The 14,676-nt window shown below is 50.3% G+C and overlaps 1 protein-coding gene and 1 non-coding gene across 2 annotated transcripts; both read right to left on the bottom strand.

The window, feature by feature from the left end:
• Nucleotides 1-11,891: 11,891 nt before the first annotated feature.
• Nucleotides 11,892-13,641, bottom strand: LOC124664283 (E3 ubiquitin-protein ligase GW2-like). Its single transcript, XM_047201838.1, has 6 exons — nt 13,450-13,641; nt 13,300-13,351; nt 13,066-13,111; nt 12,670-12,751; nt 12,520-12,582; nt 11,892-12,035 (listed from the first exon to the last, which is right to left on the bottom strand). The coding sequence occupies exons 1-6, from the start codon at nt 13,639-13,641 to the stop codon at nt 11,892-11,894; spliced, it is 579 nt and encodes a 192-aa protein (XP_047057794.1).
• Nucleotides 13,642-13,955: 314 nt separating this feature from the next.
• On the bottom strand, nt 13,956-14,028 carry TRNAE-CUC. The gene has a single exon. It is a non-coding gene; the product is annotated as a tRNA-Glu (tRNA).
• Between the last annotated feature and the right edge of the window lie 648 nt (nt 14,029-14,676).

Raw genomic sequence — 14,676 nt, 5'->3', positions numbered from 1 at the left:
AACGAGGCCCGGCAAAGAAGTTGGGTAAAGATGACCACTGGACAATTACATGTATATCACCTAAAGGCCAACCGGTGGAACCCGCACAAGACGCAACAATATTTAAAAATCAGTGCGGAGTTATGGTTAGGGATTTTAGAGAATGGAATAAGTGCAAGAAGGTGCCCGAAAGTGAGGTTGCCGATAGGTACAAAGACAAGCTTTTTGACGACCTCATGGCACATTTCACCTTGCCAGAATTGGGATCGCAGACTGAGATGGACAAGCAGAGGCAGCTAGTGAAGAAGTGGGCTCTTCAGAAGATGGGGGAACTTTTCTGGGCGTGGAAGAACCGGTTATGGGCAAATTATAAGGGAGGACAACAAGCCTCCAAAATTTGAAGGCTATCTATCGAAGCATGAGCATAATGGGATTCATTTGTGAAGTACAAGAGCTCGAGGAGGATGCTTTGTGGCATTGTCAAAGAAAAACAAGAAGAATGCAAGCAAAAGACATATCACCATCATACGGGGCGAGGGGGCTACCAAGTAGCCATGCCTAAGTGGGAAGCACAAGAGGCTGAGATGCAGCGGAATGGGATCACTCCAGAACCCATCCGAGAAAAGTGGGACTTGAGGGCTCGAAATTGGTTCCTTGCGCATGGCTGTGAGTATGACATGCGGACAGGGGACCTTGTTCAAAGTCACAGCAAGGTTAAGATACCCAGGGAAAAATACTTGAAGTGATGGCAGATATTAAATCGGGAAAATTGAAGTTTGTTCCTGATAGAGAGAAAGGCTTGCTGACGCTTGTCCTCGGTAATCCTAAAAAGGGAGGACGAACAAGAGGCTTTGGCCCTAGTTATCCGTGGTCGCTTGGGTTTCCGGACGATGCAGAGTCTTATAGAAGCCGAGCGAGAGCAAAACAACGCCAGCTGGAGGTGCGGAATGACCGGATGACCGGAGTTCCAACGCCGACTTGACCAGACAGCGGCGGGAGATCCAGCGACGAGCAGCGGGAGATTGACGAACTTAAAGGACGGCGCGAGACGGATAATACCTGCTGGCATATCTCAGCGGCGAAGCAGTAGCGTGGCTGACTCGGAGGCCCCGCCCGAATGTACACGGATGATAGATGGTGGTCCTGGCTACCACGTGGATGGAATCAAGGAAGAAAACACCTTGTGATCTCCATGAGGTGTTCGGGAACATATCTCTTAAGGTGGCGGTCGGCTATGTGTTACCTCGCATTAGGACCCGAAGGTGAGCCGGCACTATGGTGTGGCAGTGAGATTCCAGCTGGCTATGCTCGTGTCGGGGTGGATTCAATTGTACCGATGTTTGAGTCATTGCAGCTTGAAATCCCGGGAGGTGAAGGTCGGTTACACTCGAAGACGTATTGGGTGACCTCATTCTCGGGAGAAGAAAAACATCAAGCTTCCGGGCCGGGTACCCCCTACTAGTCATCGGAGGTCACCATCACCACCTCCAAGTGATCGCAGGTCACCATCACCTCCTCCGAGTGGTCACATGCTACCATCACCCCATGAGTATGACCACCACATCCCTAGTCCATCTCCATCTCCTGCGCCACCGCCTGCGCCCACTAAGACTCAGCATGCACCCAAGCGGAAGTGTTTGAAGAGTCCTGTCCGCTGACTATCGCCCCTCCCAAGAGTACCAAAGGGTCCTCCCCCGTCCTTACGATCTTACTGAAGAGGAAACTGATGCCGTTGTAAAGAAACACAATCATGAGCATTTTCATAAGGAGAAACCCAAGCCCCCATCACCATATACGAGAGAAGCAAAAAGCATATGCTCTTGATTTTCCGAACACACCATCGCAATATGACTTAGACGAGAAGAAGGATGACTATACATGCACACTTGAGAAGGTAATTGGTAGAGCAAAGAGAGGATAGTGCTAGCGCGAGCAAACCATCAACTAGAAGTGTGAGCCGGGAAGCAATTGAGTGCACCCCTCAAGGCCAAGCAAGCGGCGACAACAAGCGGGAAAAGAAAGAAAGTTCCCCGGCTCGGAGAACGGACCAAACAATCGATCCCACCCGGGATCGTGACAGTAGGTTCTAAGGTTGTGATGTGCTTGTTGCCACTAGGGATAAAACATTGATGCTATGTCTAAGGATGTAGTTGTTGATTACATTACGCACCATACTTAATGCAATTGTCCGTTGCTTTGCAACTTAATACTGGAGGGGTTCGGATGATAACCTCGAAGGTGGACTTTTTAGGCATAGATGCGGTTGGATGGCGGTCTATGTACTTTGTCGTAATGCCCGGATTAAATCTCACTATATTTATCATATCATGTATATGCATTGTTATGCCTTTCTCTATTTGTCAATTGCCCGACTGTAATTTGTTCACCCAACATGCTTTATCTTATGGGAGAGACACCTCTAGTGAGCTGTGGACCCCGGTCCTATTCTTTACATAGCATACAATCTACTGCAATTGTGTTTTACTATTTTCTTTGCAAACATCTTCCACTCGATACGTTTAATCCTTTGTTACAGCAAGCGGTGAGATTGACAACCTCACTTGTTTCGTTGGGGCAAAGTACTTTGGTTGTGTTGTGCGGGTTCCGCGTTGGTGCCGGAATCCCTGGTGTTGCGCCGCATCACATTTCGCGACCATCAACCTTCAACGTGCTTCTTGGCTCCTCCTGGTTCGATTAAACCTTGGTTTCTTTCTGAGGGAAAACTTGCTACTGTGCGCATCATACCTTCCTCTTGGGGTTCCCAACGAACGTGTGAGTTACACGCCATCAGCGAGCAGTACTATTTATCCTTAGGTGTTTAGGGGCTTGCATTGGTGCCTTCACGTGCATATCTGCGTGGCAATGCCGTCCCTAGACACCTAGCTGCCCTTACGTCTACCCAGACGTAAGGGCAGCATCTTGCTTGTTCTTACTTAGTAGATCCGATCCGTTATAGTTGCTCCTTGCTACGCAAGGATTAGTTTAATATCTGCATAGTTAGGCCTTATGTTGGGGTCGGAGGATCCGGTGGTGCGTTAGGTGTTGTTTACCGTCCCTGCGAGGGATGTTCCGGGGATCAACGTTATGTTGGTTTTTAGGCCTCTCGTAGGGGTAGTTTGCATCGTCTCTCGTAGCTGCTAGGCCCGATCGCACGTAGGACGTTCCGATTATGCGGTGAAAACCCTAAACTGTCGTGGATCGCTTTAGCTTTGTCCTGGTCAAGCAGGATCCCCATGCCATTGTAAATCCAACGTGAAACATGGGGCGATCGGCTCCTTGAGCCGATCCACAGGGAAACCTGAGAGCCGATAGGGCTCGTATTTAATGTTTACGTGTCTACCATGCAGGAACAATCGAAGCACTAACACCTTCCCGATCGGGTCTAGGTCGGGTGGCACGCCCTAGCAACCGCCAGGACGTTGGCCAGAAGATTTGCGGGACGACGCGAGGTGCCAGGGATCCACTAAGCGGCCCTGGGAGCTTCCCGGCTCTTCGTGTTGCTTAACCAACGCCCGTCGGGGGGTTTTGGAGGGTAACACAATATTGGGTTTGTTGACCCAGATAAAGTAAATGTTCAAACGGTAAAGTATAACAAAGAAGAAACGGGGGGAAACCTACTCAGGTTTTTGGGGGAGCAATATTTCTGTGATTCAATATTGTTTCCTTACAACTACGAGTGAGAGTCTTAATGATCTTTTATGCACATCCAATTAATGATTTTTCTTACTCGATGTTAAGTGTAATTCCCGACGTATATACATAACATCATGTGCGGCTTCCACTGGATACTACTAGACATTAAAGTTGATAAGGGAATAGTTGAAGTAAGAGACCCATCGAGTAGAGGCGTGGACGGGTTCCGCGACTTGCGAGAGTTGCTCCAAGTGTAATTTCCTTCATCGCTGCGCTATATCTTTTGTGAGATATCAATTAATTATCCACTCATTCAATCATTCTTTTGCTTGGCAGGGGCTTGGACAGCTTTCAAGAACCATCATAAGCAGAGTACTCAGGCGGAGAAGCTAACATTTACTCATGTACCGTGCCCTCGGCAGCCACAAGGGACGAATCTATGTGGATACTACGTTTGCGAGTCCATTCGCATGTTAACCACTGAGAAGCAGAACAATAATAAATTCAACGTAAGCAATAACATTCACAACTTTATTTATTTTCGTCAATATTTCGTTATCAACATTGATATAGTAATACTCATCTCATTTTCCTATATAGGTCGACTACATGCGGGACACACTCCAACCAAAGGAACACCTACTAGGAATTGCGGAGGAAGCTGGCGGGACTTTTGGTTAAAGAAGTACTAAACAACAAAGGCTTGTTTAGTCCAAATAGAAGCTCTACCTCCAAATAGACGGTCGTTAGTACCGCTTGTCGATCGTGAGCTAAATGTATATATATATATATATGTAAGGGAAATCTACATGTAAAGGGGAATCGACTTTTGCTTCCAATATTTTTTTGATCGATTATATGAATGAACGTGTACCACTTCTAGTAGCGTACAAATATATGCAACTTTTATTTTCGAATGAAAAAATGAGGTGGCGGGGGGGGGGGTGCTGCACCCCTCAAACCCTAAAGCGACGGCGTTGTGCGCCCGCCACGTAGAGGGCCTTTGACGCGGGTGGTAATACCACCCGCGACAAAAGGGCCTGTCCCCTGCGCGCCCCGCGGCTGCCACGTGGTGGACCTTATATCGCGGGTCGTAAGAGACCCGCGACAAAAGGTGGACCTTTTGTCGCGCCTCCCTTGTCGCGCCTGGCCGCCCGCGACAAAAGGGTCATACGACCCGCGACATTAGGCCTGTTTTCCACTAGTGTCTATAGACTTGGTGGAATCGTTTTAGACTACACATTTCTAAGGAAAAAACTTCTAGAGATATCTCGTATACCAGAATATGTTGGGTGAATCTGTGACCATTCGATATCACAGAGTGCATGCGTGTTGACACCGTTCATGGGCTGTGGTCTCCTGTGAACAGTTCACGGTTAGGAACGACTGCGTTCCAGCTCCAAGCCAATCCTGTAGAGAAGACTCTACGGCCAGGAACGATGATGCCTACTTTCTTCACATCGCAACACACAAGCTTGGTCATGGCAGCAGAATAAGAAGAGGAAGCTGCCTGCGAGTTGCGTCCATCGCTGAAAGGTCTCAAGATCGACGGATGGTCGAGATCGATCGTTTCCAGAAATTAATGGTTCTGCTCGCCCGAGAGTATGGACTAGATGTTCGGAGGGGACCCTGCAGGCTGCAGCAGGTGTCTGGTCGTCGTGGACCGGCGCGGCAGCATCCGGCAGCCGGCAGGCAGGGCAGGAGGAAACCGGCGTGCCAATTTATTTCGGCGCGCTCATCGCCCCAGCTGCCAATCTCCCAACTGAAGCAACTTGGAGTATATCCAGCTACTGGCACAACTTGTCTGGACTTTAGCCTGGCCAGCAGCCGCCTAGCCGGCTGGCGACGCCACGCCCTCCCTGGTCAACCCACTTGCGTTGCATGCAATGCCGCCGGGCGGGCTCATCAATGGCCGGTCCGTCGGCTCGGCTGGACGATCATGGCAGGGTGATTTTTTTTTTTAAAACGGAGGCAAAAGCTTTGCCTCATCCATTAATTAAGAAGAAAGTGCATAGTTTTTAGGAGAAAACCATGCGAAAACCATACAAAGACACCACGGGGCCACACTCGCCACGCCACAAGAACAAACCCACTCGGACACACTGCTGATACAAGCGGACGTCGACACACTCGTCAAGACTAGCTTGCCATCCAACCAAACCGGAGCGAAGACGCCGTGCCTACTATGGGAGAGCAGACACGGGACACTCCAACATAGCCGAAGAAGACGAACCTCTCAGAGAACTGCGCCAAAACGACCTTGTCGCCCTCGCGACACAAAGTCAATGTCCTCAACACCGTCAAGATGATGAACATTCGGAGCCGCCGCTCCGACATACCCCTGCTCCGTCGCGCCCTGCATGTCCACCAAGGCCACCACCTTCCGGGGCCGCCGCCCCGACGTACCACCGCTCGCTCTCGAGCTGCAACGCCGCACGATTCGTCCACCCGCAACCCAAACTGCACAGGGCAAACGGCCGCAGACCACGGGCATCACACCAACTCATCCGGGGCCGCCGCCCCGACATAACGTCCGAATGTCCCCACCAGGACGCATCCGACCGAGCCGACCGCCCCGCCGCCCACACGGCCGGGGTTGCCACCTAAGCCGTGGCAAGCCACATCCCCGCACCATAGAGATGCTGCCGCACCGCCTTCCGGGACCGCCGCCCCGGCACACAGCCACCTACCCGAGGCCGCCGCCTCGGCATCCTCCAACGTAGACGGCAAGGCAACGCAGCCCGACAAACATGCCACCCTCGCCGAGCGAAGGTCATGCGCTCCAAAGACGACGCCTCCAAGAAGGAAAGCGACGAGATCGCCGCCGTCGCCCGCTCCGGCCTAGGCAAGAGCTTGGATTTTCACCCGGAGAGCACGAAGCCTTGAAACTAGGAGAGGTAGGAGCTCCACGACGATGCCTTCAAGAAGGGGAACGGCGCCCTGGGGGCGTCGCCATCGCCGGCACCGACCAAGTCGGGCTGAGCTTTCACCCGGAGCAAGCCCCCCTCCCGTCGAGGCCTCCTACACCGGCAGGGCAGCCATAGGCCTGCCCGCATACCATCGCCGTCGACCACCAACACTCCGCCTCCTCCGCATGCTGCGGAAGCTGCAACACCTCAAGCCACGACTAGCATGCCGCCGCCCAAGGGCAGCCAACCGATCCGGGGCCGCCGCCCCGGCTTCCTCGCTGCAAGTCGCACGCAGCCGCAGAGCGAGCACTCTCCTGCCGCACCCGGCACGTCCACCGCTCGACGCCGCAGACCGCCGCGCCGCCGCCCCGGCCGGACGCGCCGCCACGAGGACCTCCACCAGCAGCCACGCCGCCCTGGAGCCAGCGCCAAGCCCCAGGCACGAGCCTGCGCGCGCCGTCCGCGGCCCTCCAGGCCCAGATGGGCCCCGAACAGGGCCGCCCCGCCGCAGCCCCAACGAGCCCCTTCCACCTCCAGCAGCCTCCGCTGACCTCCCTCCGCGCCGCACACCCAGCAGCCCCCAGCGCCGCCAGCTCGACCCGCGGAACCACCGCCACCTCGCCGCCTGCAGACCTTCGCGCGAGAGCCTTGGGAGGAGCAAAAAACGCGCCGCCGCCACCATCCTTGAAGCGCGCGCGGCTTCGCCGGCGCCCCCTCCAGCGGCGGCGAGGCGGGGGAGAGGAGGATGAGGGCCGGAGCGACTGCGGCGGCGAGGTTCCCCGTGTCGCCCGAGCTCGGGCGACGCGGGGTTGGTGAGATGAAACACCCTTCTTACATTTTACAGTGTCATGGCAGGGTGATCAAGACGCTAACACGTCGCTGATCACACCCATCCAATCCAAGCCACTGCACTCCATGCTGGCATCTCAAATAATACACACGTACGGTGTTAATAAAGCTGCGTCGCTGATCCTACCACGCATGCGGTCGACTCCGCTCCATGCTGCTATTGCGACATCTGAATCGATACACGGCCGGTTGACTGTAATGATGAGTTGACGACCAAACTAACCATTGATCAATGATCAGAGTATTCTTTTTCTTTGAGCGCATGCACGTACTGCGTAACCGCGCATGACTGCACGGCACCGGCCAGGTACTCTCTATCGGTTTGATCGACGCAGATTTACCGATGGTAGACAGTGTTGCCCGGTCAGGTAAGCCACGATGAAGCAGAACGGAAGCTACCTACCAAACATTCGTGTAGTGCCTTTTCAGGAAACAGAAAAAAGAAATGATATATTTTCACGCTGGAGTGAAGGGACGCACTGGTCATGGATTTACGGACGGGTAGAAAGTTTTGGCCGGTCTGGCAAACGACGGTGAACCAACAAGGACGGAAAACGAAACGGAATCGATAGGCATTCAGCAAGGCCACTGGCCACGGACGGAAGCAGGTGACGATACCGCGTACAAACAACCTATGAAGCTGATCGGAGTTGATTGATAAGAGTTTGAGACCGATCGACCGGGGGCCGGATCCAGCGTATTCATGGGCGAGCCACGGCGATCGCTTCGCTTAATGCTCTCGATCGTACCTACTCCTAGTTTCCTGATTTTCCACGTTGGAATTGAGGAGCCCATGCTGAACGCTGCCGATTTGTTCGTGCTTAATAAACAGAGGTCAATAGCATGGAACTTGATAACCTAGTTTAGCTTGGCCGGTTGCGGACCTACGTCAACATGTCGATCGCCGGAACATCGTACGACCGGGCGCTTTCGACTACTGCGTCCGGCCGGGTCCGGGTCGGTAGGTGCTTTGGCCTCATCGATGGGTCGGTTGGCGCGCGCGGGGCGCGGCCGGTCACTGTTTCCGATAGTGCTGCTATATTTTGAACCTCTACTTTCACAGTTTTCCGATAGTGCTGCTATATTTTGAACCTCTACTTTCGCACTGTGTCTATGGCTATTGTTTCAAATATTGCACTACTTTGGTGAATAAATCCTTAGCGGTCTCGTTGGACAAAATGCTTTAGGTCGCTAGGACACCCCCAGACGGAAACAATCAAGCGTGGTCTGAAGGCCAAGTTCGTGTCCACGACGCCATACAAACGAACGAGCGCGGTCACATTTCGCATCCGTTTTCAGTCGGGCCGCTAGAGATGCCCTTAGTTGTGTTTGCCCCAGCCGGCATGTCCGTCACCGGACCAAGCTTTGAACCTATAAACCCCTACGGACACTACTCCTATGGCCGTACTGAAGCCCGACCGTGACCCAGGACCAACCCCTTGTCCACGCATGAACCCTGAGCCTCAGGTTGACCCGGATGATGTAGAGATGGACCAACTGGAAAATCCGAAGGTGGACCAACCGAACCAGCTACCCAAGCTAGAACCACAAGTCAGCAGGAGGCTTGGTGCGGCCACCCTCCACACGCAAGATTGTACGCAGTGCTCGGTGGTGCACGAGCAATCTCATAAAGAACTAAAACTTGACTAGGGCTTTCGATGGCTTTGGCGCATAATTGTGTGTTGGCCAGGAAGAAAATGTTGTAAGCTAAATTGAAAGTGAACCCGGCCGCTCTTCCTTACGTAGGGCACGACCTTGTCTTCGTAAACGAGTTGTCAGTTTTTGCCTAGTTTGCGACTACGTGTCGTCGCCTTTGTCGAACGACGCACCATCTGGATCATCGGATCGATCAAACACACAAAACGCCACGGAGAATGAATCGCTCTAGGACATATATAAAAGTTCAAGCAATGCCAATTTTGTGTAACTTCCTTGGCTTTAGAAAGAAAATTTGAAATAATAAATTACAAATCGTTCCCACACGACTTCACATGGCGCATGCTTGTTCTCAAAGGTTAAAAGAATAAGAAAATATAGCGCACATGTTTTCATAAAAGCAACTTGGACAGGGGAAATTTTTGCTCAACCAAGAGCAATATTTCCTTCTAAGACAATAACTGGTCTTAGTGGTGCTTGCCCCAACCGGCATGTCCATTACCAGACCCACCTCCAAACCCATAACCCGATCCGAACGCTCCTCCTACACCTGTACCAAAGTCTGGCCGTGTCCCAGGACCAAGCCCTTGTCCAGGCCCGAACCATGAGCCTGAGTTTGACCCAGATGTTGAGGTGGACCAACTGGACGATCCTGCTCCGGAGAGAGTGCCCGAGTTTGAGCCCGAGCCGGACCAGGCACTCGAGCTAGAACCAGCACCTGCACCAGAACCAGACCCGGTAGACCCTGTAGCAAAATAAAACACAAGTTTACTATATTAACCACTTCAAGGAACAATATAACTTTCTAATGACTTGGTAAGAATTTATGATTATGGTATATGGTATTTTCAATATTCCATATCGGAAGTTGAGTAAAGTAATTCTATGAGAGTAGTGGACCTGAGATTGAGCCGGATGCCGAGTTGGAGCTGGAGCTTGAGCTTGACCCTGAACCCGACATGGAGTTCGATCCACTTCCCGAGGCACCAAATGCATCGGAGCTTGAATCAGCGCCTGAATTGGCACCCGACGCGGTGCCGGAGTTGGAGCTTCAGCTTGACCCTGAACCGGACATGGAGTTTGATCCACTGCTTGATGCACCGATTGCACCGGTGCTTGAACCGACACCCGAGTTTGCACCAGACATTGAGCCGGAGTTAGAACTCGAGCCACTTCCGAATGCACCTGCACCTAAGGCACAAAAGGCATGGGTGAGTACAGATGAAAAAAAAAAGTAGATGCTAGCAACAACAATATGAATGGCCAAACCACGACACTGAACCTGATGAGCCAGCAGATGAACTTGAACCTGACCCAGACATGGAAACTGAACCGGAGCCGGATGCATCAAATCCCGAGCCTATGCTTGACCCAGAACCAGCTCCTGAATTTGAGTAGGAACCGGCATTTGACCCTGACCCTCCAATGGAGTTGTAGCTTGAACCAGAACCCGAATTCGAATTCGACGAGGAACCATCCACAACACCGGAGCCAGAACCACAAGATGAGCACCCACCATTTTGCCCAATGTTACCAGACCCACTACTGACCCCAGATGATACACCCGAACCCGAGCCAACACCATAAGACTGACGGCCGCGTGAACCTTGACTTGACCCAGACCCATAGCCTGAGCCAATTCTAGAACCTTGGCTTGATCCGGTACCCGTGTTACAGTCGGAACCACCTTTCGTCCCACCATTTGAGCCGACACCAACACCAGCATTTATCGATGTGCCCAACCCTACAGATCCTGAGCCAGAGCTCGAACCTGGACAAGATGATGTACCCGAACCACAACCAGAAGCCGAGCCCCCATTAGTAGAGCTAGAGCCATACCCGAACCCATTGCCTGTACCCGAACCACTACCATATGCAGTATGAGAACCGCCATTTGGACCAGACCAGGCACTGTAACCTGACCCCTGCCCTGAACTAGAGGTCGAACCGGATCCTCCTATTCCAAGATCAAGCCCTATGCCCAGGCCACCATTAGCACTAAGGCCTAAACCCAGACCCAAGTTGCTTCTCACTGGCCTACCCATTGAACCGCCTACAGATAATACTAGCAGTACCACAAGAACAGCAAGAACACGACCTTTACGGGACGACGCCATTGGTGACTGCGATTGTGTTATGATCTTCGTTGGTGATGTGTGCAGTCCTGTGTCATGTATGCATGTATATATATAGCTAGGAATTAATGGTTAATATATTGGTGGCACATGATGCTTACTGTAAAAGGTGGTGCAAATGGTGACTGGATTCCTTCACGGGCGCTTTACATGTGAGCATGACCTAACACTTTTGGAGCTTAACCATTGGCAGATCGTATTATCTTAGGAACTGATGAGAGATTTGGCTCAATCTATGGTTGCTTTTTTTTTTCGATAAAGGATGCTTTATTACTTTTAGAAGCAATTACATCCAGCCTCTGCATAACCAGGATGCACACAGCCGTTTTGTTGTCTCGAGTTCAAAAGGATAAATCATAAAAACTAGGCGAGATACATATCGGAACGATGAAACATATAACGCCTAAGGTGTAGGTGGAGCATCTATCCGTTGAGAGTTTCGAATGGAAGTCTCTAGACTAGGTTTGCCTCCAACCCATTGGCTTTGGTCTGAAAGTACATTTTGCTGCAAATGGATGCTCTTGATGAACATTCAGGTAAACTGTGAAATTGTGCTTCTGCTGCATTCTTGTTCAGACATCTCAGTCTTATGCAACCTAAAGCAGATAGTAAATGCATATGGTGATTAAACAACTTTCAGCTTCTAAGAGAATAGTAGAAAGTTAATAAAACAACTGCTTCCAATATAGTAAAATGCAAGAAGTTGGACTGGATTTTTTTTTTTGTAATATCAGTCAAATGAATTACATCTAGTTTGCATCTCATCTGAAGAATCTGAAACGACCAAAATGTATTCATCTGAATCTGAACTCAAAAATACATCTGATGCTGTCACATTCTGAACTTTGGCAGCAGTAAGAGTAAGCTTAACAAGCTAAAATTCATAAAATCAAAAAGTATTACAGGCCAGGATTCTGCAGTAGGCAAGGTGCACTGTATGGAATCAAAGCAGCCGCGTTGCAAAGTGAGTGGTGACTGGATGCTAACGTGGAGTTCTTGGCCACCACGAAAATAATTTAATCCTGAACTGAGCATTTGGGACGTTTATCCTTGTCTTAAGAGCCGGCTACAGAATCATTCTACAGTGCTGTACCAAATCCTCAGTCTGGTGTTGCCACCGGCAGAATATTTTGGTTTCAATATTCGGCGGCATTTACAGCTACACAGCCCCTGCTGAAACCTGACTCTGTTCTGGACTGCATACCTCTAGGTCCAAAACAATTCTTTTCGTCATCTAAAAGCAATACTGAAAAATAATGTCTGAAACATTCCAGGAGCGATCATGGATGATGATACCTCTCAAGAGGTTAGGAAAAAATTGCAGTGCCAAATCGGGTTTGCAGCTTCTAATACTGTACTTCAACGGTTTTCTGAGTCTTGGGTCGTATTCTTGTTTTGGCCTCATTAATGTTCTGTTCTTCCTGCAAGAAATTCAGAACAAAACATTTTGAAAAATGTAAGGTAGTACGATGATGCTTTATATCAGAATCTCTGGCTAATAAGCTTACTTCTTGTTGAAGTTTATTATCACTTGATGTTCTAGCACCGCGGTATTCGACAGCGTAGGTTGCGGTTTTGCAGAAGGGGCAGCTGCATTGCTAGTTAAGGGCTCCAGGGAATTCAGGTTTGGGGATGCAAAATTCAGCTACTACCTCGTTCCATAATTCTTGTTGTGGTTTTAGTTCAAATTTTTAACTGAACCAAAACAAGAACCGTGGAACGGAGGGAGTAGTAAGCAGGAAGTCGTACTACACAATACAACAATCAAGATCAAGTTTGTTCAATAAATGAAAGTACGAAGCACAAGCACGGAAAATGCTTGAGGTTAACTTCAGTAAAGATGTTTATATGGGACACATATGCAGAGTGTTTCACGCTAGCTAGTAAGTAGCAAAATAGGATACTGGACAGCTTTGGAAGCCTTGGACGGCATCAGTTGCAAGAAGCACTCTGCAAACAGGGCAGGGAAATTTAAGTTACAGTGATATGTGAGAACATTTTAGTTGTACAATGTTAGTCTGTATTTTCAAGTCCACGTGGCTTAACGTAGGACACAATTATAACTACTCATCTGTGTGAGTTTCAGTTTAAAAAATTGAGCAAAATTTCGACCGAAATCAAGAGGAAGCTTAACTCACCCGTACAGATCCCTTTGCCGCAACACTTGGATTGATTCAGGCTCGGATAGAACTGCATCGTCGATCATATAGAGGTCAAAAAACCATCAGAAGAACACAGCTGAGTAACCCTACTCTCATGAACAGGGAGTGATCGGTTACGCGACATACATAGAAGCAGATGGGGCACTCGACGGCACGCTCGTCATCGTCGGCGTCGAAGCACGGCGCGAGGTCGCCGGAGCGGATGAGGCGGCGGAGGCGGCCAAAGTCCAGGTCGGAGAGCTGCCGGACCAGGCGCTGCGGCCGCGTGAGCCGCTCGTCCACCGCCGGCCGCGGTCGTCCCAGCCCTGCGTTGCCCATCGTCGTACGTGGCTGTGCTCCCTGCAGGGAGCTACCGGAAGGAGGTGGGGTTTATAGCCTCGCCGTGGCTGCATCGTTACCGGTGTGAAAGGAGTAGGAGATCGGGGTGCCGGACTGCTGGTCGTCGGTGGGAGTGGCTGCTTTTTGAGCTGGGGAGGGAAAGGAGAAGTGGAGGGAAGGAGGCAAGGTATCATCGTTCGTTTTGCTGCTTCTTTTCAAACGGTGGGGTGGGTGATCGGCTGATCGTGACGTTCATGTCGGCATGTATACTGAAGGAAAAAAAAACGTACTCCAAGTGTGAATTCCACAAAAAATTCCGTCGCCGGGACTTGAACCCGGGTCTCTCGGGTGAGAGCCGAGTATCCTAACCACCTAGACTACGACGGAACTGTGTTCTTTGAGGTAATGTTATTACCTTGATACATCTTTTAACAAAACAGTTCGTCAGGTACTGAACAATGACCACCAAATTGCAGCAATACAGCTAGACTTGATTCAAACATGGCTGGCTAGGAACATCCCCGGACCCCAGGAAAACAAGGCAATCCTATGCTTGTCTTGGACAAATTTTCAAGCAATCCGCATCCCTTCCTAGCCCCCACCTAACCACGTTGAGCAACCATACAACATAAATCTTGCAATCATCAGAAGTCAGTATTACAGCTAGAGAAATATGTAAATGTAAGGTCTAATTCATCAGCTCGCCAGTCCAGGGAACAAACTGTTCTTTCCAACATCAGGTCCACTTTCTTCTAAATACAAAATGACACGCAGTCAGGTGCATGTTCACGAAAGAAAAAAAGGCCATCACTCAGCAAGTCCTAGAGGAGAGATGGTATCTGATTCCTCCAGCACAAGTCAACTTCTGGATAAACATTGAGCATATAAGAGGAGGAGCTTCCATGTGATAGCACATTATCAAATGCATTAATCCTTGATTTAGTACCACGTCAGGAAAAAATATGATGATAAACCTTCTTCCACCAAGACCTACAAATCAGTCACAAAAGTAGATAAACTATCCATTTCTAACAC

Source organism: Lolium rigidum, chromosome 1 (assembly GCF_022539505.1).
Source record: "Lolium rigidum isolate FL_2022 chromosome 1, APGP_CSIRO_Lrig_0.1, whole genome shotgun sequence".
NCBI lineage: Eukaryota > Viridiplantae > Streptophyta > Magnoliopsida > Poales > Poaceae > Lolium > Lolium rigidum.
This window is presented reverse-complemented; position numbering and strand designations above follow the sequence as displayed.

Excerpts from the sequence above, each read along its gene's own strand:
- LOC124664283 (XM_047201838.1), bottom strand. The coding sequence starts at position 13,641 with ATGGGCAACGCAGGGCTGGGACGACCGCGGCCGGCGGTGGACGAGCGG. Across the intron at positions 12,752-13,065 it reads AAGGCTTCCAAAGCTGTCCA|CTGCCCCTTCTGCAAAACCG; the intron begins GTATCCTATTTT and ends CTAGCAATGCAG. Across the intron at positions 12,583-12,669 it reads ATAATAAACTTCAACAAGAA|GAAGAACAGAACATTAATGA; the intron begins GTAAGCTTATTA and ends AATTTCTTGCAG.